General features: G+C 39.1%; 1 protein-coding gene across 4 annotated transcripts in view; it reads right to left on the bottom strand.

Annotated features, from left to right (window-relative positions):
• Positions 1–1,323: 1,323 nt before the first annotated feature.
• Positions 1,324–20,906, bottom strand: part of GRAMD4 (GRAM domain containing 4) — a 108,638-nt gene continuing 89,055 nt past the window's right edge. For 3 of the 4 annotated variants that reach the window (XM_058190063.1, XM_058190062.1, XM_058190065.1), the window contains 10 exons: positions 19,959–20,030; positions 17,269–17,312; positions 17,046–17,155; positions 14,747–14,901; positions 12,712–12,801; positions 10,026–10,173; positions 9,401–9,494; positions 8,126–8,210; positions 4,458–4,526; positions 1,324–3,703 (listed from right to left, as the gene is read on the bottom strand). In XM_058190063.1, coding sequence (XP_058046046.1) covers positions 3,602–3,703; positions 4,458–4,526; positions 8,126–8,210; positions 9,401–9,494; positions 10,026–10,173; positions 12,712–12,801; positions 14,747–14,901; positions 17,046–17,155; positions 17,269–17,312; positions 19,959–20,030 — 969 coding nt within the window. In that variant the 3' untranslated portion in view covers positions 1,324–3,601. The remainder of the gene's footprint in view (positions 3,704–4,457; positions 4,527–8,125; positions 8,211–9,400; positions 9,495–10,025; positions 10,174–12,711; positions 12,802–14,746; positions 14,902–17,045; positions 17,156–17,268; positions 17,313–19,958; positions 20,031–20,906) is intronic. The other variant, XM_058190064.1, reaches the window with a different exon arrangement.

The raw sequence follows: 20,906 nt of genomic DNA, 5'->3' as shown, positions 1-20,906 counted from the left end.
GGAGACCCCTGAACTAGGGTGCCTAGATCTCTCTCACAGACACTGCTGTTGAGCTAGGTGTCATCTATTCTACACCTCTGCATTTGGTTTTTCTTGCCTATGTGTAAGATCTTACTTTTCTCACTACTGAATTTAATTTTGTTTAATGGGGCCCAAGATCACTTCTGGATCTTGAGCCTATCTTCTAAAGCAGGAGTCTCCAACCTTGACAACTTTAAGCCTGGAGGACTTCAACTCCCAGAATTCCCCAGCCAGCAGAGGTTGATGTCCACAACTCTTAAAATTGTGAAGGATGGAAAACACTCGTCTAAAACAGGACTCTCCAACCTTGGCAACTTTAAGCCTGGAGGACTTCAACTCCCAGAATTCTGGGAGTTGAAGTCCAACAGGCTTAAAGTTGCCAAGGTTGGGGACCCCTGTTCTAAAGTGCCACGGTTGGGACCCCTGTTCTAAAGTGTTGACTATTCCCCCCCCCAAGCTTGGTATCTCCAAATTTGAGGAGAATCCCTTCTTTTCTTGTCATCTAGCTCATTTATGAAGATATTGAAGAGCAGTGGACCCAAGGCAGAACCTTGAAGTATCCCATTGCATGCTCTTCTCCACGTAGATGTAGTTCTATTGAAGACTGCATGTTGAGTGCGGTTGGTCAGCCAGTTACAAAACCAACTTGGTAGTGATGCTGTCTATCCCACATTTTTCTCTTACCAAGAAACAGGCTGGGTCTACTTTATCAAATGCTATGTCCTCAGCATTTTCCTGATCCACTAATTTAGACACCTTGTCAAAGAAGTCAGTAAGGTTTGTCTAGTATGATCTATTTTAACAAACCCATGTTGGGTTTAGTAAATATTAATAAGATTAAATATATTAACATGACTATCCAAGGGATTTTTTAGAAAGAAGGGGGGAAACATCAATTCTGTGTAATATAATTCTGATTTAGGTTGGTAAAAAATGTTAAGCTTATATCCCCATCTTTACATTTACTTGCCTGGCAAAATCCTTATTTGTTCAAAGTTTTCTGAAGCCTACCAGCTTAACATTTTATAGAACTCACAAAATGTTAACATAGAAATGCATTACTAAAAAAGCTGACATTTTACCACCACCAACTCTCCTCCCCCGCCCCGTTACAGTGGTCGATCTCAAACTGTGGGTCACAAGCCCCAGGGCATCATCAGCAACTTTGTGGGATGCTGCAAATGTTTTGAGTATGCAAATCAAGATCACATTAAAATGTTGCTTGCACTCTGCCTGATCATGCCAACAGCAAAGTTAGGATTTATTTTTTAACTAGTTGCTGCTATAAAAGGCAAACGTTAATCCAAAATAAATATGGAACAAAATATGAGAGCAGCCATCTCAAAAATGAAATCCAGATTTCAAGGTCATGAAGAAGAAAACAAGTGCATTCTTCCCATTAAAATTATGGTTTAATAGCTTTGCAATTTATTTCCAGGGAAAAGGTTTTATGTTATAAAGTTGCAGTATTTTCTCATGTTTTAATTCTATATGAATTGCATTTCTATGCGAATTGCATCTTAATTATTAAAAATCTAGTATATTTTTGCCCTACTCTAAGTCTATTGAAATCATGAGTTTAATTCATCATGGAGAATCACATAGAGTAAATTCATTTAACATTTTAGGGGTTCACATTAGTGGTGGGTTGCTACCGGTTCGGGTGAACTGGTAGTGGTGGCGGGAGGCTGCGCCCATCCACCCAGACATCATCAAAAATGCTGGGCGTATGTGCACCCACACGCTCCCAATAGCAAACTGGTAGCGCCAGGATTTGAAACCCACTACTGGTTCACATTAGCACTGAGTTGAAACTTCGTATTACCTTATAGAAAATATATGAGCATATGAGCCTTTCAGATCCTGAAAGACCAATAATTAACATGTGTTTTAATCCTTTTTAAGAAACTAGGTTTTCTCCACACATAAATCAGTTTGCTAAATTTTTCTAGCATTTATTGCCCACAATTTTAGTCCTGCTTGACTTCTTTTTTTTTAGTCCATCTTCTTATGATATCTGAACCTATAATAATTAAGCTTAACTGAGCAGCAGTGACATGTTACATGCAAATGCATGTAACAGAGTCAACAACAGAATTCAAAGCAACGGATTGGTTTGGGATAGACTAGTTCATAGCATAGAAGCAGCCTCTCTCTTCCTACTTGACAGTTCCAATCGTATTTGTAAACAGTTGACTCTATGTACACAATAAAAAGCAATTGAGGGGATCATTTGGAGTACAGAATAGATTCCAGGATCTACTGCTTCTCTGTTAAGAACCATCCAATCTTCAAAAACTGACTTTAAAATAAAAGAAACCAAAACTAATGCATCATGACCATCTTTATAAAATATTAAATTGGCATGTGGAGTTTTAGTCATCTACTCAATTTCTTTTCATGATTAAAAGACTACCGCACACAAAGTTAATTACTACAAAAAGTGTAGCTAAAGCTCTCAAGAAGCTAAAATACCAACCAATGCAAATTAACGTTGGTGCAATACCAAATTTACCAATAGGAATACCTATACAAAAAGAAAAAGAATTATGGACATGTACAGGGGTAACAGCAAGATCCCGAGGTTTCATCAAAATTATGTTGATCTAATGTTGCAGCCCTTCTTTTTTTATGTGTGTATGACATTTCAAAATACTACAAAGGATGTAGAGCTTGTAGTACATTGATACAACACTATTTCCATTGTTTCTCTTCCATTCCAATGGACACATTTTTGATAACTTTCATGTTTATCCAATATTTTAAGGAAAATACAGGATAATTCTAAAAAGTTGCTTTCTCTATCAAAAACACTGGGAACATTTGTTATGTCAACAGAGGGGCGTAAGATAAATGACAAAGCAAGATGTATAAGAGAGGCCGAGAAGAAATGAGCATACCAACTGTCTGAAGATTTAATTGCATCTGCCAGCTGTCTCTAAAACTAAAAATGCCTTTTGAAAAAATACAGAAGTCAGTATGAAAGTTTTCTGGAAGCACAGCTTCAAATACTCATACCTTCAAATATTATTATTATTTACACCTCATTTAGGGAAACACGAGACCTTTCAAAATCATATCCTTGACAGTTTTTGCTAAGTTCAATCGAAACCTGCGCCCCATTTGTGTATATATAGTAATGCCACTTAAATCAATGGAATTTGTGCAGTGGAAGTGTGCAGAACCCGTAGCTAAAGAAATATCGGATGAACCGCAGAGTTCAGGGTATGTCTTATTAAGACAAGGCCTACCCCTCAAGCTAGTTTTGCTAAGAATCTTCCTAAGCTTTTTAATGTCAGTGAACAAACATTAAAAGTGCTTAATGTGCAAGGCTAACAGTGCTGATAGCATTTTCACTGTTCTTTTATTTTATTACAAAAACCAAAAAAACCAACAACAGTAAATAAAAACCAACAGAAACCTTGGAAGGCATGTATAAAATGCACTTCTGTAACATAAGACATATGCAACGAAGAAAATTATTGCAGGACTGATGATTGAAGGATGTTCCACCTTTTTATTCACTACTGGGTGAGTAAAATTCATGATGTTTCCTATAATAACCGGCAAGGATGATATACTAGCTTTCACTGGCAGATGCTGCAGAGCTTATCTTCACATACTGGCTGAAAATAGTCTCAAAAGCTTCGTCTCTGTGTACCATGGCACCAAACACGAGTGGCTTTCAGGAGGAAAGAAGAAGAAAAAAAAAACACCAAAGAAGTTCAATAAAAGAATGACTGAAATGTGAGCATTCCAATACATTAATAATAGCAGAATCCTACAGACTACCCAAAAAGACGTTCATTTCAATTTTAGACTTATTTAAAATAAGTCTAAATAAAAAAATATACTGGGTATATATACACAGGGCCTCTGTGGCTCAGACTGGTAAGACAGTCTGTTATTAACAGCAGCTGCTTGCAATTACTGCAGGTTCAAGCCCCACTAGGCCCAAGGTTGACTCAGCCTTCCATCCTTTATAAGGTAGGTAAAATGAGGACCCAGATTGTTGGGGGCAATAAAAGTTGACTTTGTATACAATATACAAATGGATGAAGACTATTGCTTAACGTAGTGTAAGCCGCCCTGAGTCTTCGGAGAAGGGCGGGATATAAATTCAAATAAATAATAATAAAATAATAAAATAATAAATAATAATGATGGATTAGTAACAAGCCAGCCTTCCCATCATTCAAAGCTGTAAGAGTTAAACAAAAGAAAAGAAAATGGAAGAAGAGAGAAGGGGAAAAGCATTGGTTTCATTGTTTTCATTAAATAAAAAAAATAGTTCATTAATAAAATGATTCATATTTGTCAAACTAAGAAGTGCTCCAAAAGGGATAGAATCAATATTCCTGTCAGACAAAATTGTCAAGTGATGATAAACCAGCATGCAAATGAAATATGTATATGCTTCAGATTTGACTACTTACTTTTTGTGTAGATGGTGTGGATACTGCAATACCCATCCCAGATCCTGGGAGAACAGAAAGTACTTTGTACTAAAATAAACATAAAAAAAATAATAATTACATAACGAATACTTTCACATGCAACAGAAAAAGTAGATTTAACCAGTGCAGAAATTTAAACAACAGTATCTTATCTAGACAGCCAAAGCTCTTAAAATAGTGTATTATAAAGCCCGTATTTGAGGTGTTTCTGAATGTTGCTTTCGCGATGGAGGAAAAGGAGCAAGGAGAATCACTATTTTCTTGTCAAGCATATGTGCTCTACAGCAGGGGTCCCCAACCTCTGGTCCAGGGGTCTCCAACCTTGGCAACTTTAAGACTTGTGGACTTCAAATCCCAGAGTCCCTCAGCCAGCAAAGCTGGCTGAGGAACTCTGGGAGTTGAAGTCCACAAGTCTTAAAGTTGCCACGGTTGGAGACCCCTGCTCTGGTCTGTGGACTGGCACCAGGCCGCGGCATGCCAGAAACCGGTCCGCGCAAACAAGCGAAGCCCCATCCGTGGGATGCATGTTACACATTGCATACAGGCAGGCTGCCCCCTCCAGTACACGGAAAAACCTCTCTCCACAGAATCAATCCTTGATGCCCATAAGGTTGAGGGATGCTGCTCTACAATCATGTTCCACACAGAGGTAAAATCCAAACACTGGACTGTATAAAGATTTTTTTAAAAAAAACACACAATAACGGAGTACCGATCAAAATGGCCTAATCCTACCGTTTTTTTTTAAAACCTCTGTGCTTGATTTATACTTACACGGTTAATGGTAACCTGAAACTATTATTTAAACAGAATGGTTGTGTCAGATGTACTTATGCATAGAACAAATCGATCAAAATAATTGGACATAGGCTAATCATGACTAAACTCGTCCCACTGGTTCAGTGAGTTAGGATTTCTCAAACACCGCATATGATGGAAAACACTAACCACAGATATTCAATAGGCTTTGTTACCAAAACAGAAACAAAATCATTTTTTTCTCTGGTAGTTAAAAAATTAGAAACCAATTTATAAAGAACGTATCAACGCCAGCCATTCCTGGTACGTACAACAAAGTAACTACAATGTAAGCATGGAATTTAGCATTTCCAGAAACCAAGTCATTCATTGATAAAATGAATGATGTTTGGAGGCATGACCAACATTCTATAATCATAAAGATCCTTCAGTGGAAAAGGCGTTTAAAGAAAACATTTGTGGTTAGAGTGTAGGACTATCGCATCTTTGTATTCCCTTTCAAGTCTGTGATTTTGACATTTCCTTATGTAGAAAATGTATATGATTGCCTATCTGAAACAAGTAACCCTGGGCACCTATCAAATGGTGCATTAAAATGACAATAAAAACAATACGGAATATAATTTAGAATAATAATAACACATAGCAATAGCACTTAGATATCGCTTCACAGTGCTTTTACAGCCTTCTCTAAGCAGTTTACAGAGTCAGCCTCTTGCCCCCAACAATCTGGGTCCTCATTTTACCCACCTCGGAAGGATGGAAGGCTGAGTCAACCTTGACTGAGGTTGAGTCAACCTTGAGCTGATGAGACTCGAACTGCCGAACTGCTTGCAGCTGGCAGGTGGCTCAGGTGGCTAAGATGCTGAGCTTGTCAATCGAAAGGTCGGCAGTTCAGCGGTTCGAATCCCTAGTGCCGCATAACAGGGTGAGCTCCTGTTACTTGTCCCAGCTTCTGCCAACCTAGCAGTTCGAAAGCATGTACAACATGCAAGTAGAAAAATAGGGACCACCTTTGGTGGGAAGGTAACAGATTTTCGTGCACCTTTGGCGTTTAGTCATGACGGCCACATGACCACAGAGACATCTTTGGACAGCGCTGGCTCTTCAGCTTTGAAATGGAGATGAGCACCGCCCCCTAGAGTCGGGAACAACTAGCATATATGTGCGAGGGGAACCTTTACCTTTCTACTCCATTTTAACCACTATGGCTCATTAATAATATTATCCTAACACAGCAAACATATTGGGGTCCATTAACGTCCCACCCTAATATCTGAAGAAACAGTCGGCTTTCTCAAGCTTTCCCTCAGGGGAAAAGCTGTTTCAAAGGTCAGCAACTGTGACAGAAAAAGCTCATCTCCTGAGTCTTGCTATGTGATCTTGTTTCAGAGAAGCGACAAAGAACATGCCTGCCCTGCCAGATCTGATGGAATGAGCTGAAGCCACTGGAGACACACAGTCGTCCAAGTAACCTGGTCCTGTGCCACACAAGGCTTTAAAGGTGGTAATCAATACTTTGAATTGCACCTAAAAGACTACTGGGAAATAGCACAGCTTGTGCAGTAGTGATGTCATACGCACGATGAATCTGAGGACTCCTAAGATAATTGCAACAAATCAGTCTGGGGAAATGCTACCCCATCAAGAGCTAAAGAATGGAGGTCTCCAGAGCCAGGGGGCCAAAAACTCATTCAGTCTTTGCTAAGGTTAGGTCACAGTTTGTTCTTTTCCCTCCAGGACCCCGACTATCTCCAAGTACTAGATAAGAATAAGAATTACACCACACTATACTAAATTGTGATAAAATTTAACTGCAGAAATAAAATAACATTTTAATAGTAATAATAGGTATGTAATAGGAGCCATGGTGGTGCAGTGATTAGAATGCAGTATTGCAGGCTAATTCTGCCGAATGTCAGCAGTTCGATTCACACCGGCCCAAGGTTGACTCAGCCTTCCATCCTTCCGAGGTTGGTAAAATGAGGACCCAAATTGTTGGGGCAATATGTTGATTCTGTAAGCTGCTTAGAAAGAGACCTATAAAGCACTGTGAAGTGGTATATAAATCTAAGTGCTATTGCTATTATTATGCCATTGCTGTCTGTATTCCAATATAGACAAGTCTTGAATTAAATTTAATCCCAGGAAGGAAAAGAGACTTTTGATCAGCATAAAAATTAATTGATGAGCAGAGGTACAATTGACTACGGCTGTACATATTTTAGCAATCAGTTGGAAGATGTACTTCAGGCCTCATTTGAGCATATAAGCATAGCAAATCACTAATAGTCACTAAAACAGTTCTTTGCTTTCAAGGTTCTTTGGAATCTTGAAAAATCTTTGGCAAAAAAGATGTAACTTTAGGGCAACTACATTTTTTTTCAGACTTACAGACAAATCTGGGGGAAAAATAACAGTTTGCTTAAAGAATAGCGCAGAGGTGAAAGTTTAAAGCAAGTGGTCTTCAAACTTGGCAGCTTTAAGACTTGTGGACTTGAACTCCCAGAATTGAATTGAATTCTGGGAGTTGAAGTCCACAAGTCTTAAAGCTGCCAAGTTTGGGGACCCCTGGTCTAAAGTATTCCCTCCAACTTATTTTTGAGGCATGGACAGTCCTACAACTAATGCTGTATTCCTACATTAATCCTACAGCTAATGCTAAATGGGTCATAGATTTTTGAACATGTCCAGGGGTAGCTGTGAGTGGATGTGCTTTTTAGTCCTAATCAGTGTTAGTAAATCTGGGATTATATTTATTTCACTGCATCCATTTGCTATTTAATGCAGCGTTAATTTTTTTTTTAACCATGAATGACATGATAGATAAGCTTCTTCAACGTAAAAGAAGTTAAAAGCAAAACACTAAAGAAAAATCAAGCACTTACCTTTTGAATATCTGTTATATCTGCAAGTTTTATAACTTTATTTCTTTTAGATGAACCAGATTTGGAACTTTCAAAGCATAAGTAACTAAAGGCAAGGAACGAAAGAACATGAATAAAAAAGTAAAAAAAAAAATCCTAAATGATTTAAAACACTGCCACTGAGTTATTTCTATTTATTTATTTATTTATTTTTCTGAAAGAGAGACTCAGTATAATACCAACATGTAAAACAAGATAAGTTCAAACTTAATTTTAGTATGTATATGCTGAAGCTGGGTACCTTTTGTTTTATCTAATTAGTCCAAACTACATCTCTTCTGGCGTTCTTACCATTTCATGGCATGCTCGTATCACTTTTTTTCTCTTTGCCCTTTGAGGCAGTTTCTCACTCTTGGTGCCTACCTGACTTAGTCCCTGCAGGGTTTTTTGGCAAGGTTTTCCTAAAGGGTTTTGCCCTTGCTTTCTCCTTTCTAGGGCTGAGAGAGAAGGACTGGCCCACGATCATGCAAATGGCTGTGTATCTAAAGCAGGTCTAGAACTCACAGCCTCCCAGTTTCTAGCCAAATGCCTTAATCAATATACCAAAGTGGCTTTCTCCCTTGATCACATATTAACTGTGAATTTGTCCCTGTGCAAAACAATGAAGATCTCTTCTAAGGAAACCCCACAGAAAATAAGTTCAGTCTTTTATTGGAGCCTTCTATAACGTTCTTTTCCGTTCGCCGTTATGTTATGTTATGTTATGTTATGTTATGTTATGTTATGTTATGTTATGTTATGTTATGTTATGTTATGTTATGTTATGTTAGTTTATGCCTGGCTAGGTGGCTCAGTGGCTAAGACACTGAGCTTGTCGATCAGAAAGGTTGGCAGTTTGGCGGTTCAAATCCCTAGTACAGGTCTCCTACGTGAGCAGGGGTTGGACTAGATGACCTCCAAGGTCCCTTCCAACTCTGTTACTCTTACCCATATCTCAATCGTATGAGACTTATGGCAAGCATCTTCAACCTCTTCAATAACATTTTTATAGATTCACAAAAAAAAACCTCTGAAAGTTATTTTCTTTAAAATACTTTTTTTGTAGTTCACAAAAACACTTAACTCCCACCCCCCTTAAAATAGAGCCATCAAATCAGGGTGGCAAAAATATGGACAACACTAGGAGGTGGGAGAAAAATAACTCCCTACTGCCAGCTAGTGATCATCCAATTTTTTGCAGCTCAGATCTAGTGGCCCTAGCTTTAACATTCTCCTGTAAATAAGGCAAACACTTACCTTTCAGTAACATAGAGAACGCCGTTCCTAATGTAATCAGTGGTTATCTTCCTATCTCTGTTTATCAAGCAGCAGCGCCAGCCATTTTCACACACTATAAAATAGTACAATTATTCCATTTTACTTTTACATAGTAAAGAGCTGTAATATTGATATATTTCAGATACACCTAAAAGTTCTATATATGGAGTTGGCAAACAAGCTCCTGCAAAGAAAACATGTTCATAAAGGAGTGAGATCTTCAATAAACTTTGATTTATGTGGTAAGTTTTCTTTTTAAAAGTCACCAAAACAACAGAACCTAAATTCTGAAAATGCGTACAAACTCTTCTAGACACTGAAGTAAATGTTTCAAGCCAGGGTAAGGTTAAAATTCTCTGACAAGTGTATGTTCCATTTCCGCAAATTTATATTTCAACAAAGGTCAAATCAGCCATCCCACTTGCACAGAGAATCTGTTGACTGCAAGGTAAAAAATTAATATTGATCTGCCGTCCATGGAATCCAACAGCAGATTACATTATGATGTCAATCCTTTCTTCATAATGTTATTTTATCGGCTTTTTTTTAAAAAAAAAACTCATTACTTAATGTCCACCTTCGAAGTTTAGAGTTGTGTGAATACCTGCCAATGGGCGCTCATGTTCTGGCAAGTTAAATACTTCATGGAAGTTTCCTCTCTTTGTATTGTGAAAGCGGCTGGTTTCCTCATCTCGATTCACTCCTGTTGAGGTGTTTGAACCTACATAGCTTCGGGATGCTGCTGTTTGAGGCTGAAACAACAATAAACCTGGTTTACTAAACACTTGCAGAAATCAACAGAAGCTCAGTTATGTTATCTTCCCTTGCCCTCAGGAAATGTCCTGCTTCAGTGCTAGAAACCCCATGTCTGATGCAGCCGCAATACCCCTCCAAAATAATTCAGGGTTGATCGACTTGTGAAGGATTCCATCACTCATCAGGCTGTGGGTTACAATTAATAAAGGATGCTCACACTCATCGTGTAGTTTTACTTGACATAGGATCTTTTCTGAAGGCTGCCATGCAGAACAGCTGTGCAACTCCTTCAAATGAATCCTCCGCAGGGCTGTATATCATGTAATGTAGAGGTGTCAAACTTGGGTCATCATGGTGGTGTCACATGATGATGTATTCCCCTTCGCTAAACCAGGCGTGGCCAGTGCGTGACTTATCTGGGCCGCGAGTTGGACAGCCCTGATGTAACTAATTTGTGTTGCGACCCAAAACAGGGCATGTCCCTGATGCTTTTTTTGACATCCTTTTGAGGGGTAAAAAAATGCATTTTCCATTTTAAAAAAAAAACCCCAATCTCAACTATCAGAACTTCAGACAGGAGCTTTCCATGAGGTTGCAGGACCTGTCACCAATAAAGAATCAATCTGCTATTTGAAACACTGTAGCTATATATATTCCCAAAGCACCCAAAAGCCCTAAGTAGGATCTCACCAAAGTCATAAAAACAAATGATTCACTTGGCATTATTTTTGTCCAGCAAAAATTGATTAGCAGGGCTATTAAAAGATGGGGAAAATGGGCGATAAAATGTTACCACAAGCCACCTCATAAGCTTGATAATACAGTGGATGTTTTTAGGCGGAAAGTCCCATTCACATCCAGCTATTCCATCTATTCTATCCAGCTTTTAATAAGCATAAACTCAACACTGATTCAGGAATGTCGAATATATACAAGTAGTCCTTGACTTAGAACCATTCACTTAGGAATCTTTCAAACTTACAATGGCGCTTACAATCGGTCCATCGTAGCATTCCTGTGGTCATGTAACCAAAATTTGTGATTGGCAACCGACATGTATTTATGTCGATTGCAGTGTCCTGGGGCCATGTGATTTCATTTGCAGCCTTCCGAACCGGCTTCCAACAAGCAAAGTTAATGAGGGAAGCTGGTTTCGTTTAACAACTACATGATTCACTTAACAACTGTAGGGTGACTCACTTAACAACTATAGCGGGAAAGGTCATACAATTGGGCTTAACTCGCGTAACCACCCCTTTCCTTAGCACTGGAAGTTCTGGCCCCAATTGCGATTTTAAGTCAAGGACTACTTATATCAATACTTTCCTATTCCTTGGCATTGTAAGAGGGAAATGGTGGGGCAGAAAAACATATATATATTTTTTCATTTCGACCCATGGACTCCAAGGCTTAATTTGCTGTTTTGCATCAAGTGGCCATTTACACAGCAAATATATTCAGAGGGATTCCAATATACACAGATTTAAATGTGGGATAAGAAACACGTAGTCTTAAGGATGAATTACAATTGCCAACATTCCCAGCTGCCCAGGCAACTAAATTGGTCTATCTCAAGGTTTAAATGAAAGCATCTTTCATTTCTGCATCAACCATTTTTCAAAGTACTGTAATATGAAAATCATTATAAGCAACTGGACTTTCATGACTATTAATTTCGAAGTTATATCATATTGTTAATACTGTTGTATGCTTCTAGAATTTTCTTCTATTAATCAAGCAAAGTAAAATTAAATAAAGCAATAGTTATATGAATGCTCTGCCACATCACGTTTATCAAACCATGTCTTCAACTGAATAGGGAAATATTGAACACAATTCAAAATTGATCAGTTAATAGTAAAAAAACGATTTCTACATCTCTGGGTCTTTGGATTCAAATGAAGACCAATTACTGTAATTAATACAAATGTAAACATTACAGTTAAACACGTTTGTATAAACAACAGAGGTGGGGAGAGATAGCGAGAGAAAGAAAGAAAAAAAATTGCTGCTCATTCTAAACACAAATGTTCATCTGAAAGACAGAAGATATTCCACTCTAAGATCCATACCTTTTCATGACCTGACAGCTAGCAGGAGGGAAAAAACAAACAAACAAACACAATGTGATGATGACAAAAGAAAAAAAGCAAAACCTATTTAATTGTATCATATGCAGAATAAAAATACGAACTGAGTGAATTGGCAAGATTTTTTTGCATACCAAAAGACTACACCTGATATTTTTTTAAATCCCTAAAAAGTATCAATGGCTAAAGGTAAAGGTTTCTCCGCACATGCGTGCTAGTCATTCCCAACTCTAGGGGGCAGAGCTCATCTCCGTTTCAAAGCCGAAGAGCCAGCGCTGTCCAAAGACGTCTCCGTGGTCATGTGGCCGGCATGACTAAATGCCAATGGCGCACGGAACGCTGTTACCTTTCCACCAAAAGTGGTCCCTATTTTTCTACTTGCATTTTTCACGTGCTTTCGAACTGCTAGGTTGGCAGAAGCCGGGACAAGTAACGGGAGCTCACCCCGTTACATAGCACTAGGGATTCGAACCGCTGAAGTGCCGACCTTCTGATCGACAAGCTTGGTGTCTTAGTCACTGAGCCATCGCGTCCCTATTATCAATGGAGAGAGCAAAGTTTTTGAATTTTATTAAAACTATGAATGCCTGACTGGATGTTCCCATTTCTGATTCCTGACTTGCTTTGTACAAGTTGGTGATGTTTAATAATTTCTCTAATGATGAGTTAGCTAAAATTGATTCAAGAAAATATTTGAGAGAGTACTGTAGTGTTGTTGTTTTTTAAACTGAAATGATTTTGAAAGGAGTGACAATTAGAATGAATTTAACTTTGCTTTTTCACTTCTTTTATCATTTGGCACTAGTTGAATGAGGCAAATTGCAGAAGATGCTGAGGGGGGCATTAATAGATCTCCTATACCAGGGGTGTCAAACTGGCGGCCCACGGGCCAGATGCGTCACATGCAGCCCACGTCCACCTCAGCTCCGCGAAGGGGAAAAATTTGTGAAACATCACATGACGGCAATGTGACGCCATGAGTTTGAGACCCGTTATCTTACACTAATAATAAAGATTGAAGCATCTGTCAGGAGATTCATTGTAAAGTAAATAGGAGCCACTTTCAACATTCAGGAGAAAGAGTCAGATAAAACATAATTTAGAATTTATTTGCATATTTTAGATACTGTATTTTTCAGTGTATAAGACGCACCTTAATTTTGGGAGAGAAAAACAAGAAAACAAGAATTCTGCCTAGCAGAGCCATACTTGCCTGTTTTTGGAGCGCACCGGTCTACCTTCTTTAAAAATGGAGACACCGGTCTACTAATTGCTTTTTTTTGGGGGGAAGCGCACCAGTCTACCTTCTTTAAAAATAGAGGCACCAGTCTACTAGCCGCCTACAGCGCTGATCAGCTGTAGTGCGGCCCTTTGAAGTGCTGCGGCAGATGCAAGACCGTCTTCATGAGGAAGCACAGCTGTGCAATGCACAGAGGTCGACAACCTCCAAAGGGTGGGGGGCGGCAGGTGGGTGGGACTACATTCGGTGTATAAGATGCACCCAGATTTTCACCCTCTTTTGGGGGATAAAAAGGTGCGTCTTATACACTAAAAAATATGGTACATGCTCTCACTTCAAAATAGCAAAAATATATGTGTTATTGTAATGTCTATTTTTAGCTACCACATTTGGAGGGTGAAAGAAACTGTAACAGAGACACCAATTATTCACCCCTGATTTAAGGCTAGAAGTATTTTATTACTTTAAAAAAAGAAAGAAATCTCCATTTTTGCTACTGGTATATGTTACCTGATTGCAGACAAACAACCTAACATTTGCTAGGGATATTACAGGAGGAACTCTTTATCTTTTAACTCTTAACAATGTATTCAATGTCTTAACAATGACAATAGCTCTAGGAGTGAAGCACAAAGAAGCAATTGTTGGTTTATTAACAAGTAACATGGATTAAACACGCAAGCCCCAGAGTGCTAAATTGGCTAGTTGCCACATTTCAATTCCATAAACACAGCCAGGTTTATCATTACTCCAGATATATGCAATTATTACAGTTGCAAGTGAGCAAAGTTAATGATTAGTTTGATTGAACAATGGCATAAGCAGAGTCAAGTTCTTAGTTGGACTTTGCTCGTATACCCCAAATCTAGTTTCCTTTTTTTCTATGAATTCAAATATTGTTAAGAACATATTACGACACTTCAGATGCCGTCAAACGTTTTAGAGGAAAGCATTTTCTTTTTAATTAAAAAAAAACCTGGCACTCTCTAAATTGTTTTAAAAAGTCCTTTTTCCATTGAACAACTTCATACTTTAAAAGGATCATATTCCTATGCCTAAAATTTTTAGAAAGAAGTGGGCATACAGGAGCAGTAAGCTAAGTAAGTGCATGGGAATGTAAATATTGTATTTGAACTATGTACAACTAGCCCTCCATGTGCTCTGCTCACTGAAGCTACACAGATGTTGTAAAGTTGTGTTACAGAGAAAGAAACAGGAAAGAAAGAAAAAAAGAGTTACCCGTCTCGATACTGTAGCATTAGCCCTTTCTTTGAGTTGAGGATCCGTAGGCAAGTTCAACCATATGATATAAGGAGTATCATACTTTGCTCGTAGTCTTGGACACCGTTTGAAGACAAAATCAATCAGAAAAAATTTAATTCCTGCATATAGTCCTGCATAATTAGAAAGTCAAAGGTTGGAATGAGGAAAGTTTCATGACTGAAGTATGGAAACAAAATTACACTATAAATACTAATTTGCAAATACAGGCAAACCCTCAATTTACGACCAGAATTTATATTGCTGAGCGAGAAATTTTTAAAGGGAGCTTTGTCCTATTTTATGACCTTTCTTGCCACGTTTGTTAAGTGGATCACTGCAGTTGTTAAATTAGTAACATGGCTGTTAAGTGAATCTGGTGTCCCCATTGACTTTGCTTGTTAGAAGGTCTCAGAACGAGATTTACATGACCCTGGGACACTGCCACTGTCATGAATATGAACCAGTTACCAAGCGGCCAAATTTTGACGATGTGACCATGGGGATGGTCCAATGATTTTAAATATGAGAAATGGTCATAGGCAGTGGTGGGATTCAGCCAGTTCACACCACTTCGGGAGAACCGGTTGTTAACTTTCTGAGCAGTTTGACAAACTGGTTGTTGGAAGAAATCATTAGGGCAGAGAACCGGTTGTTAAATTACTTGAATCCCACCACTGGTCATAGGTCACGTTTTTCAGTGCTGTTGTAACTTTGAACGATCACTAAATGAACTGTCGTAAGTCGAGGGCTACCTGTACTATGAAAGAGACCTTTAACAATATGCAGGGGCATATATCTCAAGATGCTTCCTCTGGATCATTAAAGCAGCTGCCTCTTTTTCCAGGCTTACACAGCTTATCAGGAATTATCTCTGCATAGTTTCAGTGTCTCCCTCACCCAAATTCATCCTGAAAGCAAGCTTGCAATGTGAAAGAGGTTCAGATATAGTGACTCAGGTGTGGTTGCATGGGGTTCACATGGGGAACTTCCAAATCCCACTCCTGGTTGGCCCTGGCCACCCCATCCCTTCCCTCCCAGAAGTCCCCACGCGGCCTGTTTTAAATGCAGGTAAATGCAAGGTGCGCTCAGAGGCTCGGGGAGGGCGAAAAATGGACCTACCGGAAGTTCGGAAAGGCTGGTTTCTGGCCTCCAGAGGGCCTCCGGAGCCTGAGGCGGCTGTTTTCACCCTCCCGAGGTTCGAGGAAAGCCTCCGAAGCCCAGGGATGGCAAAAATGCCTCCCAACACGGTGGTGCAGGACACCGACTAGGCCATGCCCACCCAGCAACTGGGCAGAGAACCCCTTGCTAAAACTTTTGAAGCCCACCTCTGGCCACTATTTAAAAAAAGGAGTTTCAAACTTTATTGCAACAAATGGTCAAGTAAGAACTTTTGTGAGCTGTACAGCAGGATTCTATCAAAAGAGCCACCCTACAAGAAATCATGATTAGCAAAGCCACCTAAGAACTTTTACAAGTAGAATGCCCAATTTATCATTGTCCTTGACACTTTTATTGAACACAAACATTGTAAGGTCCTTGTTTTGGAACATTTATTTCCTGGTAACTCCCAGGCAATTTAGGGTGTGGCCCACCTTTTATTATACTGCAACTTTTATAGGGACCTTCATGTCACCCTAATCTCTGTTCTCCTCCAAGATGTACCAGTTGAAGAAGAGCTACTCATCTCACTTCCTTTGTTAGACAGCTAGACCAACATCACCCAGTCAATAGCTAAATTGGTTACATTATACACTGTACCTATATAATTTCCTTATGCTAGGAATGGGGGTGGGATTTATGCTCCTTTTGTTTTGTTTTGTTTTGTGACAATGCTAACAATAATTAGTTCGATTTTAGGCCTTGGGCAGATGATATACTTTACTTTAAATAGCTCAGATAAGCTTCAAATCTTCTAGTTCGATATATTTCATTTATAGTATTGCTTCTTGAGTGTCTTTATATTTCTGCTGCTATGTTGGCTGATCATGGACTCAAATGAGCAATTACTATTGTTGTCATATTAATTAGTTTTGTACCTGATTCAGCAACCTGCATCTGAATATGGTAAACCAACTCAAAAATAAAAGGAAATAAAAAGAAAATTGCTGACAGCTGAGAACAGATAAATGGAATAGCCATCTCCAGAAAGTGTGATTTTAAAACATAAACTGCATAGGGGGTTTTGAAGCCAAACCAATTGCTCTTTTTTTTTTTAGCAGTATGTGGAATTCTAACTTTTAAGAAAGCACGCAATGTGAAAATATAATAGTTTTACCTATTGCAAGCCCAATCATCCTGTAAGGAATGCAGCAGGATGCAATAAAAACTGCCCATAAAGCAATATATAGTTTCTGCGTTACTTCAGGCTGGACCCACATGAACAAACTGGGGAGAGAGAGAGAACAGAAAATAAAAGTAAATAGGCAGCATTTAAATATGTCATCATTCAGACCTGATGAAAGATTTATTGTTAGAAAGAGAAATATATAGAAACTTACTTTTTAATTTTTTCTAGTATATCTGACATTTTTCCAAATAAATTCTGTAATCAAGAAAGAAATGAAGTATTAGATTGGAATGCATGTCTGTGTTTATGAAAAAAGAAGTTGTTTAATAAGTTTACTTTCTAAATCAAACCCTATATATTTACTATGTTGTGTTATTTCTCAAATCATAGTCGTTTAACGATCCCATAATCCCTTGTGGGGTGGAGTCTGGGCAACTGAATGGAGCTTAGCGGAGTGTTTTAATGACCGGATGCCCTTCCTGTCGCCAATGCGGAGTTTTGTTCAGCAGATATACAGGTGAAACTCAAAAAATTAGAATATCATGCAAAAGTTCATTTATTTCAGTAATGCAACTTAAAAGGTGAAACTAATATATGAGATAGACTCATTACATGCAAAGCGAGATAGTTCAAGCCTTGATTTGTCATAATTTTGATGATTATGGCTTACAGCTCATGAAAACCCCAAATTTACAATCTCAGAAAATTAGAATATTACATGAAATCAATAAAACAAGAATAGAATAGAATAGAATAGAATAGAATAGAATAGAATAGAATAGAATAGAATAGAATAGAATAGAATAGAATAGAATAGAATTTTTATTGGCCAAGTGTGATTGAACACACAAGGAATTTGTTTTGGTGCATATGCTCTCAGTGTACATAAAAGAAAAGATACGTTCATCAAGGTACAACATTTACAACACAAATGATGGTCAATATATCAATATAAATCATAAGGATTGCCAGCAACAAAGTTACAGTCATACAGTCATAAGTGGAAAGAGATTGGTGATGGGAATGATGAGAAGATTAATAGTAGTGCAGATTTAGTAAATAGTTTGATAGTGTTGAGGGAAATAATTGTTTAGCAGAGTGATGGCCTTCGGGAAAAAACTGTTCTTGTGTCTAGTTGTTCTGGTGTGCAGTGCTCTATAGCGTCGTTTTGAGGGTAGGAGTTGAAACAGTTTATGTCCTGGATGTGAGGGATCTGTAAATATTTTCACGGCCCTCTTCTTGATTCGTGCAGTATACAGGTCCTCAATGGGAGGCAGGTTCGTAGCAATTATTTTTTCTGCAGTACAAAGAACAATATCGGACCTCTGAAAAGTATAAGCATGCATATGTACTCAGTATTTGGTTTGGGCCTCTTTTGCATCACTTACTGCCTCAATGCGGCGTGGCATGGATGCTATCAGCCTGTGGCTCTGCTATGGAAGTCCAGGATGCTTCAGTAGCGGCCTTCAGCTGTTCTGCATTGTTCGGTCTCATGTCTCTCATCTTTCTCTTGGCAATGCCCCATAGATTCTCTAAGGGGTTCAGGTCAAACGAGTTTGCTGGCCAATCAAGCACAGTAATCCCATGGGCATTGAACCAGGTTTTGGTACTTTTGGCAGTGTGGACAGGTGCTAAGCCTGCTGGAAAATGACGTCAGCATCCCCATAAAGCTAATCTGTGGAAGGAAGCATGAAGCGCTCCAAAATCTCCTGGTAGATGGCTGTGTTGACCCTGGACTTAATGAAGCACAGTGGACCAATACCAGCAGATGACATGGCTCCCCAAATCAACACAGACTGTGGAAACTTCACACTGGACATGGGCTTCAAATGTCGTATTCCACTTGTCAAGCCGCTCCTGAACAACAAACATCAGAAGCGTCTTACCTGGGCTAAAGAAAAAAAGAACTGGTCTGTTGCTCAGTGGTCCAAAGTCTTCTTTTCTGATGAGAGCAACTTTTGCATCTCATTTGGAAACGAAGAACCCAGAGTCTGGAGGAAGAATGGAGAGGCACACACTGCAAGATGCTTGAAGTCCAGTGTGAAGTTTCCACAGTCTGTGTTGATTTGGGGAGCCATGTCATCTGCTGGTGTTGGTCCACTGTGCTTCATTAAGTCCAGGGTCAACGCAGCTGTCCACCAGGAGACTTCATTTTCCAGCAGGACTTGGCACCTGTCCAACCATAAAGATGAGAGACATGAGACAGAACAATGCAGAAGAGCTGAAGGCCGCTATTGAAGCATCCTGGTCTTCCATAATACCTCAGCAGTGCCACAGGCTAATAGCATCCATGCCACGCCGCACTGAGGCAGTAAGTGATGCAAAAGGTGCCCAAACCAAGTACTGAGTACATATGTATGCTTATACTTTTCAGAGGTCCGATATTGTTCTATGTACAATCCTTGTTTTATTGATTTCATGTAATATTCTAATTTTCTGAGATTGTGAATTTGGGGTTTTTATGAGCTGTCAGCCATAATCATCAAAATTATGACAAATCAAGTCTTGAACCATCTCGCTTTGCATGTAATGAGTCTATCTCATATATTAGTTTCACCTTTTAAGTTGCATTGCTGAAATAAATGAACTTTTGCATGATATTCTAATTTTTCAAGTTTCACCTGTATTCTCAGTGCGCCCAGAGAGAAATATTTGCCTCTACCTAGGACCGAACTCACAGCCTCCTGATTGTAAGGGGAGAGCTCTACCTCTAGATCACCACACCACTCTTCTGCTATTTCTCAAATGAGGTGGGAAAATCAAGTGTGACTAATCCAAGCTGCCTTCCATAAACGTTCTAGTCCAGAGTAAGCTCTACTCTCCAAGAATCATTTCTTACGTGCAGATTTCTCACAGATTTCTACCTGCAACTGCTAAATGGAGATGCCAAATGTTTCATACCTGTGCTTTTTGTGCGACATCCAGAACAAGCTGGAACTTTTCTGACACCGTTAAGTCTTCTTTGGGAGGTTCCTAAAATAGTAAGTATAGTTTGTCATCAAACCATGAGTGTGTGGTTTTAAACTTAAAGAAAGGAAACATACAAATTATCACAGTAGAAAATGCCTTATAGATACTTAGTACAGGTAGTCCTCAACTTGCAATCAAATGCTTAGTGGCCACTTGAAGTTATAACAGCACTGAAAAAAGTGACTTACAACCACCCGTCACACTTATGAGCTGTGGTGGCGCAATGTTTAAAAGGCGCTATTGCAGGCTAATTCTGCCCACTTCCAGGAATTTGATCCTGACCAATTCAAGGTTGACTTCCATCCTTCCAAAGGTTGGTAAAATGAGGACGCTGATTGTTGGGGGCAATATTCTGACTCTGCAAGTTGCTCATAGAGTGCTGTAAAGCACTGTGAAGCGGTATATAAATCTAAGTGCGATTGCTATTGCTATTACAACCATAGCAGCATCCCCATGGAAATGTGATCAAAATCTAGGTGCTTGGCATGTCCTGAGATCATGTGAGCACCACTATGACCTTTTCAGCTGGCTTCCAACAAGGAAAATCAATGGAGGACGTTGGATGTGTTTAACGCCATGATTCATTTAAAAACTGCAGTGACTTGCTTAACAACCATGGAGAAAAGGCCATAAAACTGGGCACAACCCACGTAACAGCTGCTTTGGTTAGCAATGGAAGTTCTGGTCCCAATTGCAATTGTAATTTGAGGACTACCTCTGTAAATTTAAAACGTATCAAAACATTCATATAAATCAGGGGTGTCAAGCTCGAGGCCTGCGGGCCACATCTGGCCCGTGATGTGGTTGGATCCGGCCTGTGGGGTTGGCCTGGAAATTGTAAGGGGCCGGCCTGTGTCGCTTCAGCCCAGTCTACCCAAT

This window comes from Ahaetulla prasina, chromosome 7 (genome assembly GCF_028640845.1).
Source record: "Ahaetulla prasina isolate Xishuangbanna chromosome 7, ASM2864084v1, whole genome shotgun sequence".
Classification (NCBI taxonomy): domain Eukaryota; kingdom Metazoa; phylum Chordata; class Lepidosauria; order Squamata; family Colubridae; genus Ahaetulla; species Ahaetulla prasina.
The sequence above is the reverse complement of the archived record's forward strand: the minus strand, read 5'-3'. Positions and strand labels throughout refer to the sequence as shown.